General features: G+C 52.8%; 1 protein-coding gene across 1 annotated transcript in view; it reads right to left on the reverse strand.

Moving 5' to 3' along the window:
• Window positions 1–13827, reverse strand: part of Ap3d1 (adaptor related protein complex 3 subunit delta 1) — a 37268-nt gene that overhangs the window by 4711 nt on the left and 18730 nt on the right. Inside the window, exons 7-23 of the mRNA XM_021173740.2 lie at window positions 13231–13370; window positions 13073–13146; window positions 12490–12539; window positions 11134–11183; window positions 10663–10711; window positions 9225–9370; window positions 8567–8946; window positions 7249–7480; window positions 6050–6195; window positions 5445–5586; window positions 4700–4771; window positions 3855–3930; window positions 3581–3768; window positions 3174–3247; window positions 2180–2345; window positions 1104–1175; window positions 607–714 (exon numbers count right to left, since the gene is read on the reverse strand). Coding sequence (XP_021029399.1) covers window positions 607–714; window positions 1104–1175; window positions 2180–2345; window positions 3174–3247; window positions 3581–3768; window positions 3855–3930; window positions 4700–4771; window positions 5445–5586; window positions 6050–6195; window positions 7249–7480; window positions 8567–8946; window positions 9225–9370; window positions 10663–10711; window positions 11134–11183; window positions 12490–12539; window positions 13073–13146; window positions 13231–13370 — 2165 coding nt within the window. The remainder of the gene's footprint in view (window positions 1–606; window positions 715–1103; window positions 1176–2179; window positions 2346–3173; window positions 3248–3580; window positions 3769–3854; window positions 3931–4699; window positions 4772–5444; window positions 5587–6049; window positions 6196–7248; window positions 7481–8566; window positions 8947–9224; window positions 9371–10662; window positions 10712–11133; window positions 11184–12489; window positions 12540–13072; window positions 13147–13230; window positions 13371–13827) is intronic.

The raw sequence follows: 13827 nt of genomic DNA on the forward strand, positions 1-13827 counted from the left end.
CACAAGGACCTCAGATCCTACACCACAAACAACCAAAGTCAACTTTAAAAAGACAAAATAAGGGGCTGGAGAGATGGCTCAGCAGTTAAGAGCCACTCTTCCAGAGGTCCTGAGTTTAATTCCCAGCAACCACATGGTGGCTCACAACCATCTTTAATGGGATCCCATACCCTCTTCTGGTTTGTCTGAATACAGCTACAGTGTACTCAAGTACATAAAATAAATCTTTAAAAGTAAGTAAGTAAATAAATAAATAAATAAAGAGCAAGAGAGGCTCTCACTGAGAGCAAGGCGTTAGAGGCCACTGAGTGTGAGACTCCCTGTCAGGAACTGTCTAGAACAGGAACATCCAGAGACAGCGAGTAAATGTGAGATGACCTGGGTGATGGAAGGTTCTGGAATGAGATGGTGTTGTGGTGCACTGCTTAGAAACTGCACTGGAAGTACTAGATCCCTTTCAGAGGCTAAAGCATGAGGACTGCAGCCATCTCTTGAGGACACCACTACTGTGACCCCTTGTGAGCAGGCCTACTGTCCTGGGGTTCAGGCACAGGCCTGCCAGGGGCTCCTTGCCACAGCCTTGGGGTGGCTTGTCTCGTGCCTCACCCTTTCTTGGTCATGATCCACGTGGTCCTCCTCGTCCTGGGGCTCTTCCCCTTTGAGAACCTCACACTCATCCTTAGGGGAGGTGATAGTGCTTGCAGCAAGTTCTTCCTGTAGTCAGGAGGGTCAGGGTCAGCTTTTGGGGAGGGGTGCAGTGGTATTCCAGACTGTTCATGGGTTCCAGCTTTAGGAGCAGTAAGAGAACTTTGACTCCCACATAATCAGTGCTGTTCCACTTGAGGGCTGGGGACATCCTCCAAGGGATGCCTTGGGGACAAACGTCCTGCTGGCTACCCCTCTGCGTCATTGAACCCTAGCAAGTACAGAGTCTCACAGGACAGCAGACATAGACCACAAAGTACAGAAGTGCCAGCCCATGAGGCTTGACTCCAGTCTTTTATTGGCACTTGTGTGTGGCTCTGATTGCAGGGGATGCCTGCCACTTGCTGGCTCCTGGGGATACAAATGAGACCCTGAGGACACATGGAGCAGGCACTTACCATGGATGGGGCAGGAATGGGGGCAGCAGCAGGTGGCGGAGTGGTAGACAGCCAGAAGTCTAAGTCCTCACCCTGAAGCCACATGAAAAGGACTTTTGGCAAAGGCAAGGAATGCCAGGGACAAGGGCTGATCTCCAGTCAGTTGCCATTCTCCCCTCCCTATCATAGTCCAGGCCTGACACTGTGCAGCAGCCATGGTGAGTCATGCTGTGTCACTCAGCTGCTCAGCTGCACCACTTCAGCCACCAGCCATGCAGAGGACAGCTAATGACTGGAATGGTATCACGCACGGCAAAGCAGCAGGGCTGAGCAGGAGGAGTGTGTATGTGTTTTGAGACAAGTTCTCAAAGGCTAGCCTAGAAGTCAGGGCAATCCTTCTCCCCAGCCTCCCGAGTACTAGGATCTGTGAAGTGGGCAGGTGGTGCAGCCTGAGAAGTGGACCAAACATCACCAAACATCACACCTCAGATCCCACACCTCAGTGGGATCCTGGGCTTGATCCCAAAACTCAAAATGGTATTTTAGCCAGGCCTATTATCTCACCTACTCAGGAGGCCAAGGCAGGAGGATTCTAAATTCAAGGCCAGCTTGGAACAACTAGTGATATCTACTCTCAAATGCAACGTAAAAGCAGCATGAGAGCCAGCACTCGAGAGGCACAGATCTCTGTGGATTTTGAGTCTAGCCTGGTCTACATAGTGGAATCCAGGATGGCTAAAACTATATAGTGAGACTCTGTCTCAAAACAAACAAACAAACAAACAAAATAAGGGCAGAGCTGTGTGAGGGGGAAATGGAAGGAGAGGGGCTGTGATCAGATGTAAAGTGAATAAATAAATTACTGGAAAAAACGTGGCCCAGGGATGTGGCAGAGCAAGTGCCCACCTAGAGTGTAGTGTGCACAGATTCCAGCACACCCCCCTAGTCCCCCGACCCCCACCCCCACCCCCAGAGTTTGCAGAGGCCTGGCATGCACAGAGTGGCTGGCTCTCCTCCTCACAGCTTCCTGCTTTGCCCCACAACCAACATGTAGCTCTAGCTTCACAGCCAGGCTCGAGCCCCAGGTGCTCGCTCACCTTCTTGTCCTTCTTCTCTCTCTCTCTCTCTTTGGGCTTCTTCTCCTTCTTCTTGGGCTTCTTGCTCTTCTTCTCTACCCCGAGCACACCCTCCTTCTCTGGGGACTTCACCGCCTCCGCATTTCTATGTTTCTGGACAGGCAGCTTCTCACTGTCAGCCAGGGGTCTTGAGAGAGGAGGAGATGTGGGGTCACTGGGCTGAGCTGTGGCCCACCCCTGTACAGCTGGCCCTATGGGTCCGGAGGCTCCAGCGAGTGCCCACGATAGCCACGGTGCCAGGAGCCTGTGCCAGACCCTGCGCCCTTCCCAAGTGCCCCAGTGTTCCCTCCCACTTTTTTTTTTTTAAAGATTTATTTATTTATTATGTGTAAGTACACTGTAGCTATCTTCAGACACTCCAGAAGAGGGCGCCAGATCTCGTTACGGATGGTTGTTAGCCACCATGTGGTTGCTGGGATTTGAACTCTGGACCTTTGGAAGAGCAGTCGGGTGCTCTTACCCACTGAACCATCTCACCAGCCCCCCTCCCACTTTTTTTGTATGTGACAGTGTATGTCCATGCTCATGTGGGATGTGGCTGTGTACAAGTTGCTGCACACATGTCTATGATCACATGGAGGGCAGAAGTGGATGTCAGGTGTTTTTTCCTGTCCCTCTCCACTTTATCTGTTGAGACAGGATCTCTTACTGAACCTGGAGCTTCCTAATTTGGCCAGGCTGGCAGCCAATGAACTCCAGGGATCATTCAGTGCCTCAGCTGCTAGGTTTGATCTTAGTGAGTGCTGGGAAATAAACTCAGGTGCTCATGCTCACACAGTACGTGCTATACTGAGCCACTACCACAGCACACAGCACCTCCCCCGCGCCCCCCAGAATGTTCCCAAGCCCATGTACTTTCCACCTTAGGCTAAGGACTCTCAGCGCCCTGGGAACAGGAACCTCACCACCCCAGGCACAAGCTCACTCAGCAGTTTGTTCCTCACCCCTCACTTACTTATCCAGGTCAATGTCCAGCGCCCTGTAGGGGTCATTGGGGTCTTTGTCATCCTCGTCACTAGGCAAAGCATTCTAAGGCAATGGAGAGGTCAGAGTTCAGTCAACTAATAACCAAGGGCTCTGCTGGAGGCTCCTGTCCCTTCTGCTCCAAATAACAACTGCCAAGTCACACCCACATCCATACCACATGTGCCAGGTGCCCAGTGTCCTGGGCTATAGCTCAGCCTTCAGTGGCACACACAGCTGGGGCTGCCAGCTCAAAGAGTGGAGTAAAATACTGCCCATCATGGAGGGCTTGTGCAACAGGTCAATGTGTGGCTGTCTACGCATAGGGAGCCTTCCCTTTTAGGGACACACAGACAAGCTCGTTGTAACCAAGGCTAAAAGAGCTGAGAAGGCGCTAACCTCTGGCATCTCCTCAGTGATAATGTCCACACGCTGGGCGGGGGCAATGTCCTCATCACTCTCCGTGGGGAGAGAGCTATGGCGCCGCTTGCCCTTCTCCTTCTTCTTCCTTTTCTTGTCCTTCTCCAGCCGCTGCCGGTGTCGCCGTTGCTCCTCCAGTTTCACATACTGGTCTGACATGGGCATACCTGTGGGGAAGCGTGGATGGTTACAACTCAGGGACCAAGAACCCCATCAGGTCCTAACCATGAACTTAGAGCCAGCAGACACTTGCCTGGAACTTTCAGAGGCACTGAGAGGTCGATCTGTACCACAGGAATGTGCTCCACACCTGGTGCATCCTGGTATCGCTGAAGGAAGAGCACAGAGTGTCAGTGAACCTCAGGGACTTAGGAGGAAGGAAGAGGGGACCCTGAGAGTAAGGCTCCCAGTGCAGCCGGGGAGTACTGCCCATAAGGTAAGCTGCAGGCTCACAGACAAGAGCAGGGCCCTGGAATGTGATGTCATAGGGTTGCGAGGAAGCAGGAGCTAACTGTAACCTTGCTACAGTTAGGGTTAGAGCCAAATCTATCCATGATGGTCTTTTCTCTTTTCTTTCTTTCCTTCCTTGGACACAGGGATTTTGGGGGCACATAGTTTTGCTTAAAACTATGTAGCCAAGGGCAACAGTAATAGAGAATTCCATCTCTACCTCCTGACTGCTGAGATGACCCCACTTGGTTGAGGTGGTGCTGTGGATGGGACCCAAGGTTCATCCATGCTACACAAGGGCTTTACCCGATACCACTGTAGGGTCCGCCCACAGAAGCTGAAACCTCCTAGGAACATGAGGATCTAACAGGCCAGGCACCTGCCCATGTGGATCCAGCACTTCCCGTGGGTACAATAAGCCAGCTGGGTAGAATGCCTTCCTCAAGGCAGTGGTCACTGCCCCTGGGGCCTCATCTAAACCATTCAGAGCTCTCCATCAAGACCTGGATGCAGCACAGTCCTGCTCAGCTACAGCTGGGACTACCCAGGCACAGCCCCCACCCGCCCCCCAAGACACTGCCATGATTACATCACTCTCTTAGGCTTCAGCTTGGCAGCTGGGGAGGGATGCTCAAGGATACCACTTGCCTTCTGCGGGGATGGGGAGCTCTTGATGTAGAAGGGGTTGTTGGCTTGTTCCTGCTTCCGGGCCTCTCGCCGCTGTGGGAATAGAACTGCACATGAGCATGTGTCTCAGAGACATGCCCGTCCAGTTCCCAAGACCCCAGGTGGGCAGCGAGGCGCCACAGTAGGAAATGTGAGAACCACCTCCAGGGGCAGAGCTCACGGGTGGGCAGACTGCCTGAGGTTCCTGCCTCCTGGGAACAGAAATGGCCTGGTCTGCCCACTCTGAGCCTCAGCCTCCAACCACCATTCCAACTCCTGCAGGTTCAGAAGCCTACGCTAGTGTTCCTGCTGAACATCCAGAAAGGGGAGATCAGCCGGGCAATGGTGGAGCACGCCTTTAATCCCAGCACTCGGGAGGCAGAGGCAGGCAGATTTCTGAGTTCGAGGCCAGCCTGGTCTACCAAGTGAGTTCCAGGACAGCCAGGGCTACACAGAGAAACCCTGTCTCGAAAAAAACAAAAAACAACAACAACAAAAAAAAAAACCCCAAAAAACCAAAAAGGGGAGTTCATGGAGGGTGGGGGGCTTCCCTAGACAAGAGGACAAGGTAGAAATCAAAGGTCCTCTGGCTTCTGTGTCACAGGCTATGTGTGGCAGCACAGCTGAGCCCCAGGTGCCCCTAAGCCTGACAATCAGCTACTCTTGTGAACATACCCCAGTTCAGGCTTCTGCCCTGTGCTGGGTGCTACTGAAATGGCATGCTCACCCGAGCCAGCTCCTCTTCATCCTCCTCAGGCTGCCGGCGCCGAGTGTGCCTCGGCTCTTCTTCATGGAAGATGGCCTTGGGTTTCTCATCTTCAGACTCACTGTCTGAAGGTGGCTCATTGATCCAGGCATCCAGGTCTAGGCTGGAAGTACAGAGGGGATCACACAGTGTCCTTGTCTCCTTTGTGTTGTCCTACCATGACCATTGTAAGCATTAATCCTTGGCAGAGGGCCACCATGCAAAAGAGACATCTTTCCACACCAGTACCCCAGGGATTAAGCAACCAGGGGTGCCACAGCCTCCTGACAGGAGACACAGAGATGGAAAGGTAGGAAGCTTGGGAGGAAACAACAGAATAGGAAAAATACAGGAACCATGGAATCTGACAAGGGGACTCCTAGAGGACCAGGGAACAGGGGGTGCAACAATCCCTGGATGGAGTGACTTTATGTGAGTGAGCAAGGGCAGGCTGTCTAGTCCCAGGGCCACTTCTTGTCACCTTGGCTGATGGCAGGTCATGGGGATGAAAGCCCTTTTCTAATTTCCTAGATCAGGGACCATTTCAGTGACTCCAGCCATCTCTCTTCCACATCCCCAATCCTCACCCTTCAGGAACTGGGACCTTTTTCTGAGCCTTGGGGGCCACAGGGTTCAGTTCACCAGCAAACAAGGCGCTCACTTCCTCAGCCACCGGCACACCTTTTGCTTGCAGCTTCTGGACATGCTTGACCAGCTGCAGGATGCAAGACGCCTAGGAGAGCAGCAGCCAAGAATGGATACCTGTCCAGAGCCACTCAGCCACTTGGAGAGGACTCGGACAGGTATCTGAGAATGGAGTGTTGGTCCCTGGCCTCTATCCATGTACATCAGCTATAGACCTACTTATGTCTGTAACTATCTCAGACAAGGAAAGACAAGCCTTATCAGGGTCAGAACAGGAGGAAGCTCAGTTCAAATGGAGAAGACTACATGTAATGTCACCTCCTGTAGAGCCACCTATGGCCACTCAGTCCTGTGCTGGCTCTAATTCTGTACAAGGCAGCCCTTGCTACCATGCCGCCCAATCCATCCCAACAAACATCAAGGTATGGCTCAGTGTGGGTTCACACTTCCCACTGGGCTCAACCATGGATGAATCACAAGCAGACCTAACCTCTTCAAAGAAGGGTCCCCTGAGATTTATCAGAAGCCACATGGCACCTGGCTCGGTGAGAGCCTATATTACCATGGGGTGCCAAAAGCAGCCTTGGCCACTGGGCCCCAATACTCAGGTATTGAGTCACAACGGCCCAGGACCGTTGGCATGTTGACTCAGTGACACAACACATGCCTGACACATACAAGCTCCTACTCTAGAACAGACAGACAAAGATGGTCCCAAACGAGCTATCCCACATAGCAGCAGAGCCCTGCCCACCCACACCACCTCCTACCCAGACTCTCAGGTCCATTCACACCCAGTCCCTGCTCACTGACCCCAAGCCCCAGGTGGGCAGAGCTAGGATAGAGACTCAAACAACTCACTTCAGAAAAAGGAGAAAAATCTGTTCAATCTACTGGCTCTGCTGGGACCAAGGACTTGGAAGGGGGCCAAGGGTGTCTCCAGAGTGTCCCTGGTAACAGCACTGGGGTTATGTGCTATGCAGGGAGCTATGGTACCTGTAGGAGATTGCCTGGCTGCAGGACCTCTGTGGTGGTGTATGGAGTGTGGGTTGTGGGGGCCCACAGGGCATGAGCACACACAGCCACTGCCAGGTTAAGGTTAGTCTCAGCTAGGAGCAGAACCTCCAGCTTGCAGCCTTACCCGCTCCTGCACCTCCAGGTCGGCGCTCTGCACAAACTGTGGCAGTCGCTCCACCAGTAGCTGGGTGACCTCCTGTGCAGCCTCAGTGTCAGCAGCCTGCTCCTTCTGCTGCAGGATGGACGCGTACAGCTTTACCACGTTCTGCACATACACAGCCTGGATATGGCCGGGCAGTGTGGTGACCTTGGGCCGCAGCATGGCCTCCAGGGTTTGCTGGGGCCCCTGTAGGTGCCTGGGGGACAGGGGCTGCATGAGGCTACTGAGCATTCCCACACACCCATATCACAAGTACGTCAGGCCAGGCAAGGCAACGTGGGAGCTAGGTTTCTCAGCTAAAGCACAACCCTGGGGCACCTGCTCTTCCTATGCACAAGTGGGAAACCAAGAACCGTGAGTTCCACAAAGGGTCATTGTTTATGAAACAGAAGCAGGGCTGGAGAGATGGCTCAGCAGTTAAGAACACTGACTGTGCTCCCAGAGGTCCTGAGTTCAGTTCCCAGCAACCACATGGTGGCTCACAACCATCTGCAATTGAGTCTGATGCCTTCTGGTGTGTCTGAAGAGAGCAGTGGTGAGTATGCGTAAAATTAAAAAAAGGAAAAGGAAACAATAGCAAAGATGTGACTGCCATAGTAGATGACACAGGGCAGAGGACCTACGTGATCTGTATGGTTGACTTGCTGCCATTGATTTGTTCCTGGTAACAAGCATTTGCCTGATATGAACGAGACCCTGGGTTTGATTTCTAGCACCACAAAAACTGAATACTCATCAATAACTTCTCCTGGCATCCATGTGCTGTGCTGTGAGGTTCAAAGAGGAGGCTCCCACTGGATCCTCAAAGGACAACTTATACATAGCCTCCATGGGCTGAGCTCTGGGGCAAGGGAAGTGCTAGGCAAATTTTGTGTTTTGTCCAGAGAAATGTGCTCCCCAGGAGATTTCTGTGACAGACTGACAACAAATCTACACCTCTCTTGGTCACAACTGTCATGTGTCCTCTAAGCAGGTGTAAGAGGCGAAATGGAGGTGCTGTAGCCACCCCAGCCCACCCACCTAACAGCCCTGGAGCCTGGCGGGAGGAGCTCACGATCAGCACTGTATGCTGAGTCACCTGAAGCAGACGTGAGCTGCCTCACGGTCTAGAAGGCACCCTCCTCTCCACAGCCAGTGTGACCCAAATTGTCCAAGCCACTCCATGGAAGGAGACAGGAGATCACTTGGGCAGAGCTGCCCAGAAGTGACCATTGTCAGGCAAAGGATCTGTCTGCGTACATGTCCCCACACTAGGCCACCTCCAAGGGCCGCCCCGACTCACTCTGAGAACTCCCCGCAGATCCAGGCAGCAGCATAGAGCACCTCACAGATACCATTGCGTTGGGTGCTGCTGGCTACCAGGTGAGCACTGTCAAGCAGTGAGGACATCTGCGACACAGCAAATTTGCGAATGGCCTTGACCCGGATGGCCACGTCCAGCATCTGTGCAGCAATGAGGTGGCCATGGCGGGTGCCCTCCAGCCTTGTCAGCTCCACAAGGATGCTGATGTACCACTCAAAGTTGGTGATGTGCTGGTAGTTAGACTGGCTACAGATGTCAATGATCTTGGTGAGCAGTTCATCGCGATAGGTGGTGCCCTCGGCCTTGTCCACGTGAGTCATGAGCTTCTTCACAATCTCCATCAGGTTCTTCTTGGACACCTGTGGGGAACAGGCAGCTGTGGCCATCCGTGAACACTGACAACCAAGATGGAACTCATGAGCCCAAGAAGGATAGCTTCCTCCTCAGACAGCAGAACTGTATCAGACCAAGGGAGATTGAGAGACTCTTGTATTTGGTATCAAATTCCATCCCCTATAGCCTGGACAGGTGCCATTGACTGACCGCAGCAGGTTCAGGCTGCTGTCCCAGCCTGGATAGGAATGACCCAAGTATCGAAGCTTCACAGGTCCCCCATCCTGGTCACAGGGACACATACCATTCCATAGAGCAGGTCAAGGGCACGCAGGCGGATGGACTCGTCCTTGTCATCCAGGCACTGCAGGATCAGGTCCTTGTGGGACTGCACAGACTTGGGGTGTGTCTTCAGGATTTTAGACATGGCCAGCAGCCCCAGGTACTTTACTGTGAAGACCAAGTAGCCATTAGCTTGGGGACAGCAAGTGAAATATTATGACCCATGGGCATATCAGGGGTGTTGCCTTTAGCTGATGGCCACTTTTGTAAGCCCCACCTTACCCAGGAAGCCACGGTGGAGGCTTGTACCCAGCCTCTCACAGCATGTCTACAGGCACAGCCCTCTGGAGACTGGAGGAACAGGACTATAAACCCAGCTCCAGAGCGTTATAAGCTCCGGTCTTCACAGGCACTGGCCTTCCCAAGCACAGACCCACACACGGACACACAATTATGAATGACAAAAACTTACAAATAACTTAAAAATACATGTTATTCGCCAGGCATGGTGGTGCACGCCTTTAATCCCAGCACTTGGAAGGCAGAGGCAGGCGGATTTCTGAGTTCAAGGCCAGCCTGGTCTACAGAGTGAGTTCCAGGACAGCCAGGGCTACAGAGAGAAACCCTGTCTCAAAAAAAAAAAAACCAAAAACCAACCAAACAAACAAACAAACACATACATGTTATTAAAAAAAAAAAAAAGAACCCTGCTGGGAATAGTGTTGTACATCTTTCATCCCAGCACTCAGGAGGCAGAGACAGATGGATAGATCTTTGTGAGTTTAGGCCAGCCTGGTCTATAGAGTGAGTTCTAGGACAGCCAAAAAAGGAAAAGAAGAAAGAAAGAAAAGCACCCCAATGATGCTGTGTCTGAGGACCCTGTCCACAAGCTCTAAAGGTCACTGCTAGCCAAAATAACAGTGACTGCTGGCCCAGTGCAGGCCTCATGAAAAATGAAGGGAGAGGCTGAAGCAGGAGCCACAGATGACACCTGTGCACCTGAAGCCTTACTTGTGACAGGTTTTGAGGTAGTCACATCAACAGATGGCCCAGAGATGCTTTCCTGAGAGACTGTGGTGTGAAGTAGGGCTGAGAACCCCTGGGCCCTATGAGCAAGTCTATCAGGCCTGGCTCTACTGTAGACAACAGCCTGCCACTTGGTCTGGTAAGCATCAGATGACACTGACACAGCCCCCATTCTGGAACAGGTTTAAGCAGAAAGCAGTGTAGGGACATACGGAAGGCAGTAGTGGGTTGCTTCATGCTTCCCTGGGGCTCAGGGCAAGGTTAGCCAGACTTCGGTGAGGGCTACCACTCTATCCACAAAGCCCTCCAGCAGGATCAGCATGAGCACAGCAGAGGGCTGAGGACCCAGGAGCATTTGGTCCCCTAGTGTGAGATTTCTGAATCCCAGGCATGGCATTCAGGTGTGACAGCCAGGGAAGGCAGCAGTGACTTACAGTTCTGGTCGGAGTCTTCTATCAGTATCCTCAACTTCTGAACGCATAGCTGAGAGGAGGAAAGCCACACTGGTCTGCACCCCACCATCATGCCCAGCAACCCACCACCAGCCTTGACCAAGAGCATGCATCAGGGGACAGGTTGGGCAGGTGACTGCAGCCTTTGCTTTGGGGACCCTGCTCAGCATGACTAAGTGGACTGGCAGGCGCCAGTGAGGACAAGTGGGAGCAAGTACTGGGGCTACAGAGTGTCCATAGCAGCTGCCCAGGCAGGCTGACTCGGTCCCCACAGGGCAGGTGGAAGTACAGTGAAGAAAGGAGGTGCCTGTGGGAGGGCTGGGGCTGGAGGACTTTCTTCATGCTTCAAGCTGTTCAAGAAAAATGAACTTGGAAGTGACCACTGCAATCATTTCCAGACCGGCTGAGGAGCCCCACTCGTGCTGATGAGCACAGGCCCGGAGACAGACGCACCTGGATGCTGGCGCTGTGGTTGGGCATCCCAGAAGACAATGAGATGAGCACTGGGACACATGGAGGTTAAGGTTAGTAGCCCTGGGTCAGACACTGACACCTACTAACCCATCCCACCAACAGGGACCTGGCTGACTGGCTCACAGGAGGCTTGACGCTGCACGTTCAGAAGGCAGATGGACAGGTTGGACCTTGGGAAGCCAGGGGATCTGGCCTGGGTCTCCCATCCTCGCTAATAGGAGTGGCTCTTAGACCTAAAGTACTGGTACATAAGACAGGATCACACAGCTACTATTCCTCTCTGGGATCTGGGGTGCAGATCTGTGCTGAGCAAAGTAGGCTGGAGACCCCTCAAGAACCCTGAATGCTCATGGTTTTAGGGAGCCCTCAGATGACAACACTCCACACATCATAGGCTATGGCTGGAACATGGAATGAGCTCACTACCAGGGAGGGGTTCAGAAACCCTACCTTCTCTGCCTGTGGCTGACAGCTGGGTCCTGTCACTGGGGTACAGCTGCAAGGATAGCCATATGACCTGCGGACTCCCCTGTGATCACTGTGACCTTAAGATCTTATCTCAGAGCTCATATCTTCAAGGCACCTTCCCCTCTTTCCTTACTGTTCCCTCCACCCAGGCAAGACATCAGGGGAAGAAGGCCATGTTCAATCATAAGTCCAAGGGTGCTGGGCCCACGTTCTAACTCTCTAGGTGTGTTGCACATGCGTGTGCATGTGTGTAAAGACAAAGGTAAAGAGCAGGCCTCCTTGGCAATCCTTCCTACCAGGATTTTTTGAGCCAGGTTCTCCTGCTGATCCTGGAACTCACTGACTGGCTAAAATTCCTGGGATCTGCCTCTGCCTGCTGGCTTCCCGGTGCTAGGGTTACAAAGCCCAGTCCTGACCTGTGCTGTATGTGCACTCAATTCCCTATGCCTGCAGAGTGACCACACGGCCACCTCTTAGGTCTGCTCCTATGGATCTGTGGTTGACATAGCTATCTCAGCTCAGTTCTGCTGGAGGAGCATGGAGGCCTGGAAAATGGGATGTGGCCTGCAAAGCAGAAACCTGTGGGTCTTGGGCTCTGTCCCCAAGCAGGGGATAACCTCTCAAATTTGCAAAGTGGCCTGAGGAAGGGCTGGGAATAAGCCATGCAGAGTTTATGCCACCCTGTAGAAGAAGGCTTGGGAAGGGGACACTAGCTGCCTCATCCAGGGGATGCTCTGGGTCCTGTCGCTCAGGCCTCTCTGCTCCTTCCAGCAGGAGGAACTGAACCCTCTCCCAGCTCAGTAGCAATCAGAGAGCAAGCACTGTTGACTCCACCCCACCTCCTAGCAGGGCAGTCAGCACACTCACCGGCAATTACGGTGTTCACACACTCGTACAGCAGGGACATGGCAGAGGTGCTGAGAGAAAGGAAGAAATGTAGACCCAGCCCAAGTGTCATACACAAACAGGTCACACTGCTGGGCTCCATGGGAACAGTACCATTGCCACCCTTCTAAAGCCCAGTGACACCATGACTCCTGTGGCTCCTCTTAGGCAGGGGATGCAGGCCAACACTGACTTCTCCCACCCCCAACCCTGTCCCTTTATGTGCCATGTGTGTGCCATGATGGCCTGCAGCTCCTCTGGTGCCACCCTTCCACAGCTCAGCTCTGGAGCCCCAGGATGGTAAAGGACTACATGAATGCAGGGCTCAGTATGAGTCCAGGTCAAAGCTGACTCAACTGAGTATAGTGGTGCACACTTAAAATCCCAGCTCCCAGGGGAGTTGTGTGAATTCCAGGCAAGCCTGGGCTACGAAGCAAAATGTGCCAAAAAAAAAAAAAGAATCAGAGTAGCCTCAGTCAGTGAGACAGGAGGGTATGGTGGACAAGGGTCGTGTCAGAATGGCATCAATGTCCCTGCCCAGGGGTGGCAGCCAAGGAATAGCTACCTGTGAATGAGGTTGGTGAGAGGCTCGATCAGCTTCTTGCCCAGCCTGGGCTCCAGGGGAGTCAGGGCACCAAACTATAGGGACAGAGGTGCTGTGGTCACCAGGATGCCTGCAGGCCATGGACCCAGGCCCAGCACACCCCATCCCTCAGCACTTACCAGCTTGATGATCTTGATGAGGACCCAGTTGTTGGTGGAGGATGTCATGAGCTTGAAAAACAGTGGAGCCAGAGATAGGTAGTTTTTAGGGTTGCGGCGTGCCAGCTCGCAGATGACATTAACAGCCGCAGACTGTACCCCTGAGGACCAAGAAAGGGGTCCACATCAGCAAAGAGTGGAACATTCTACTACCAAGGTAGTATCTCTGTCAACAAGGGCATCCCTGTGTACAGGGACTGTTGCCATCAGTAACAATGATACCCACAGAGCAGGACACATCTATCACAGCAAAGGAGGCTTCCCTATCTGTGCTACAGGACTATGGAAGCCTAAGGACACACTGGAGATTGTCACCATGCACATGGCTAGCTAGAATCCCAGGCAAGTGGCACAAAACAGTTCCTGGATTGCACCAAGCAGAGGGGAGCTGAGGAAACACTGCTCCTGCCCAGTATAAACATGGTATTTTTTTATACTCTGCCACTTTAAATATTTTTTTTTTTTTTTTTTTTTTTTTTTTTTTTTTTTGGTTTTTCCAGACATGGTTTCTCCGTGTAGCCCTGCCTGTCAGCCTTCAGCTCCCTAAGCGACAGCTTC

Source organism: Mus caroli, chromosome 10 (assembly GCF_900094665.2).
Source record: "Mus caroli chromosome 10, CAROLI_EIJ_v1.1, whole genome shotgun sequence".
Taxonomy (NCBI): Eukaryota; Metazoa; Chordata; class Mammalia; order Rodentia; family Muridae; genus Mus; species Mus caroli.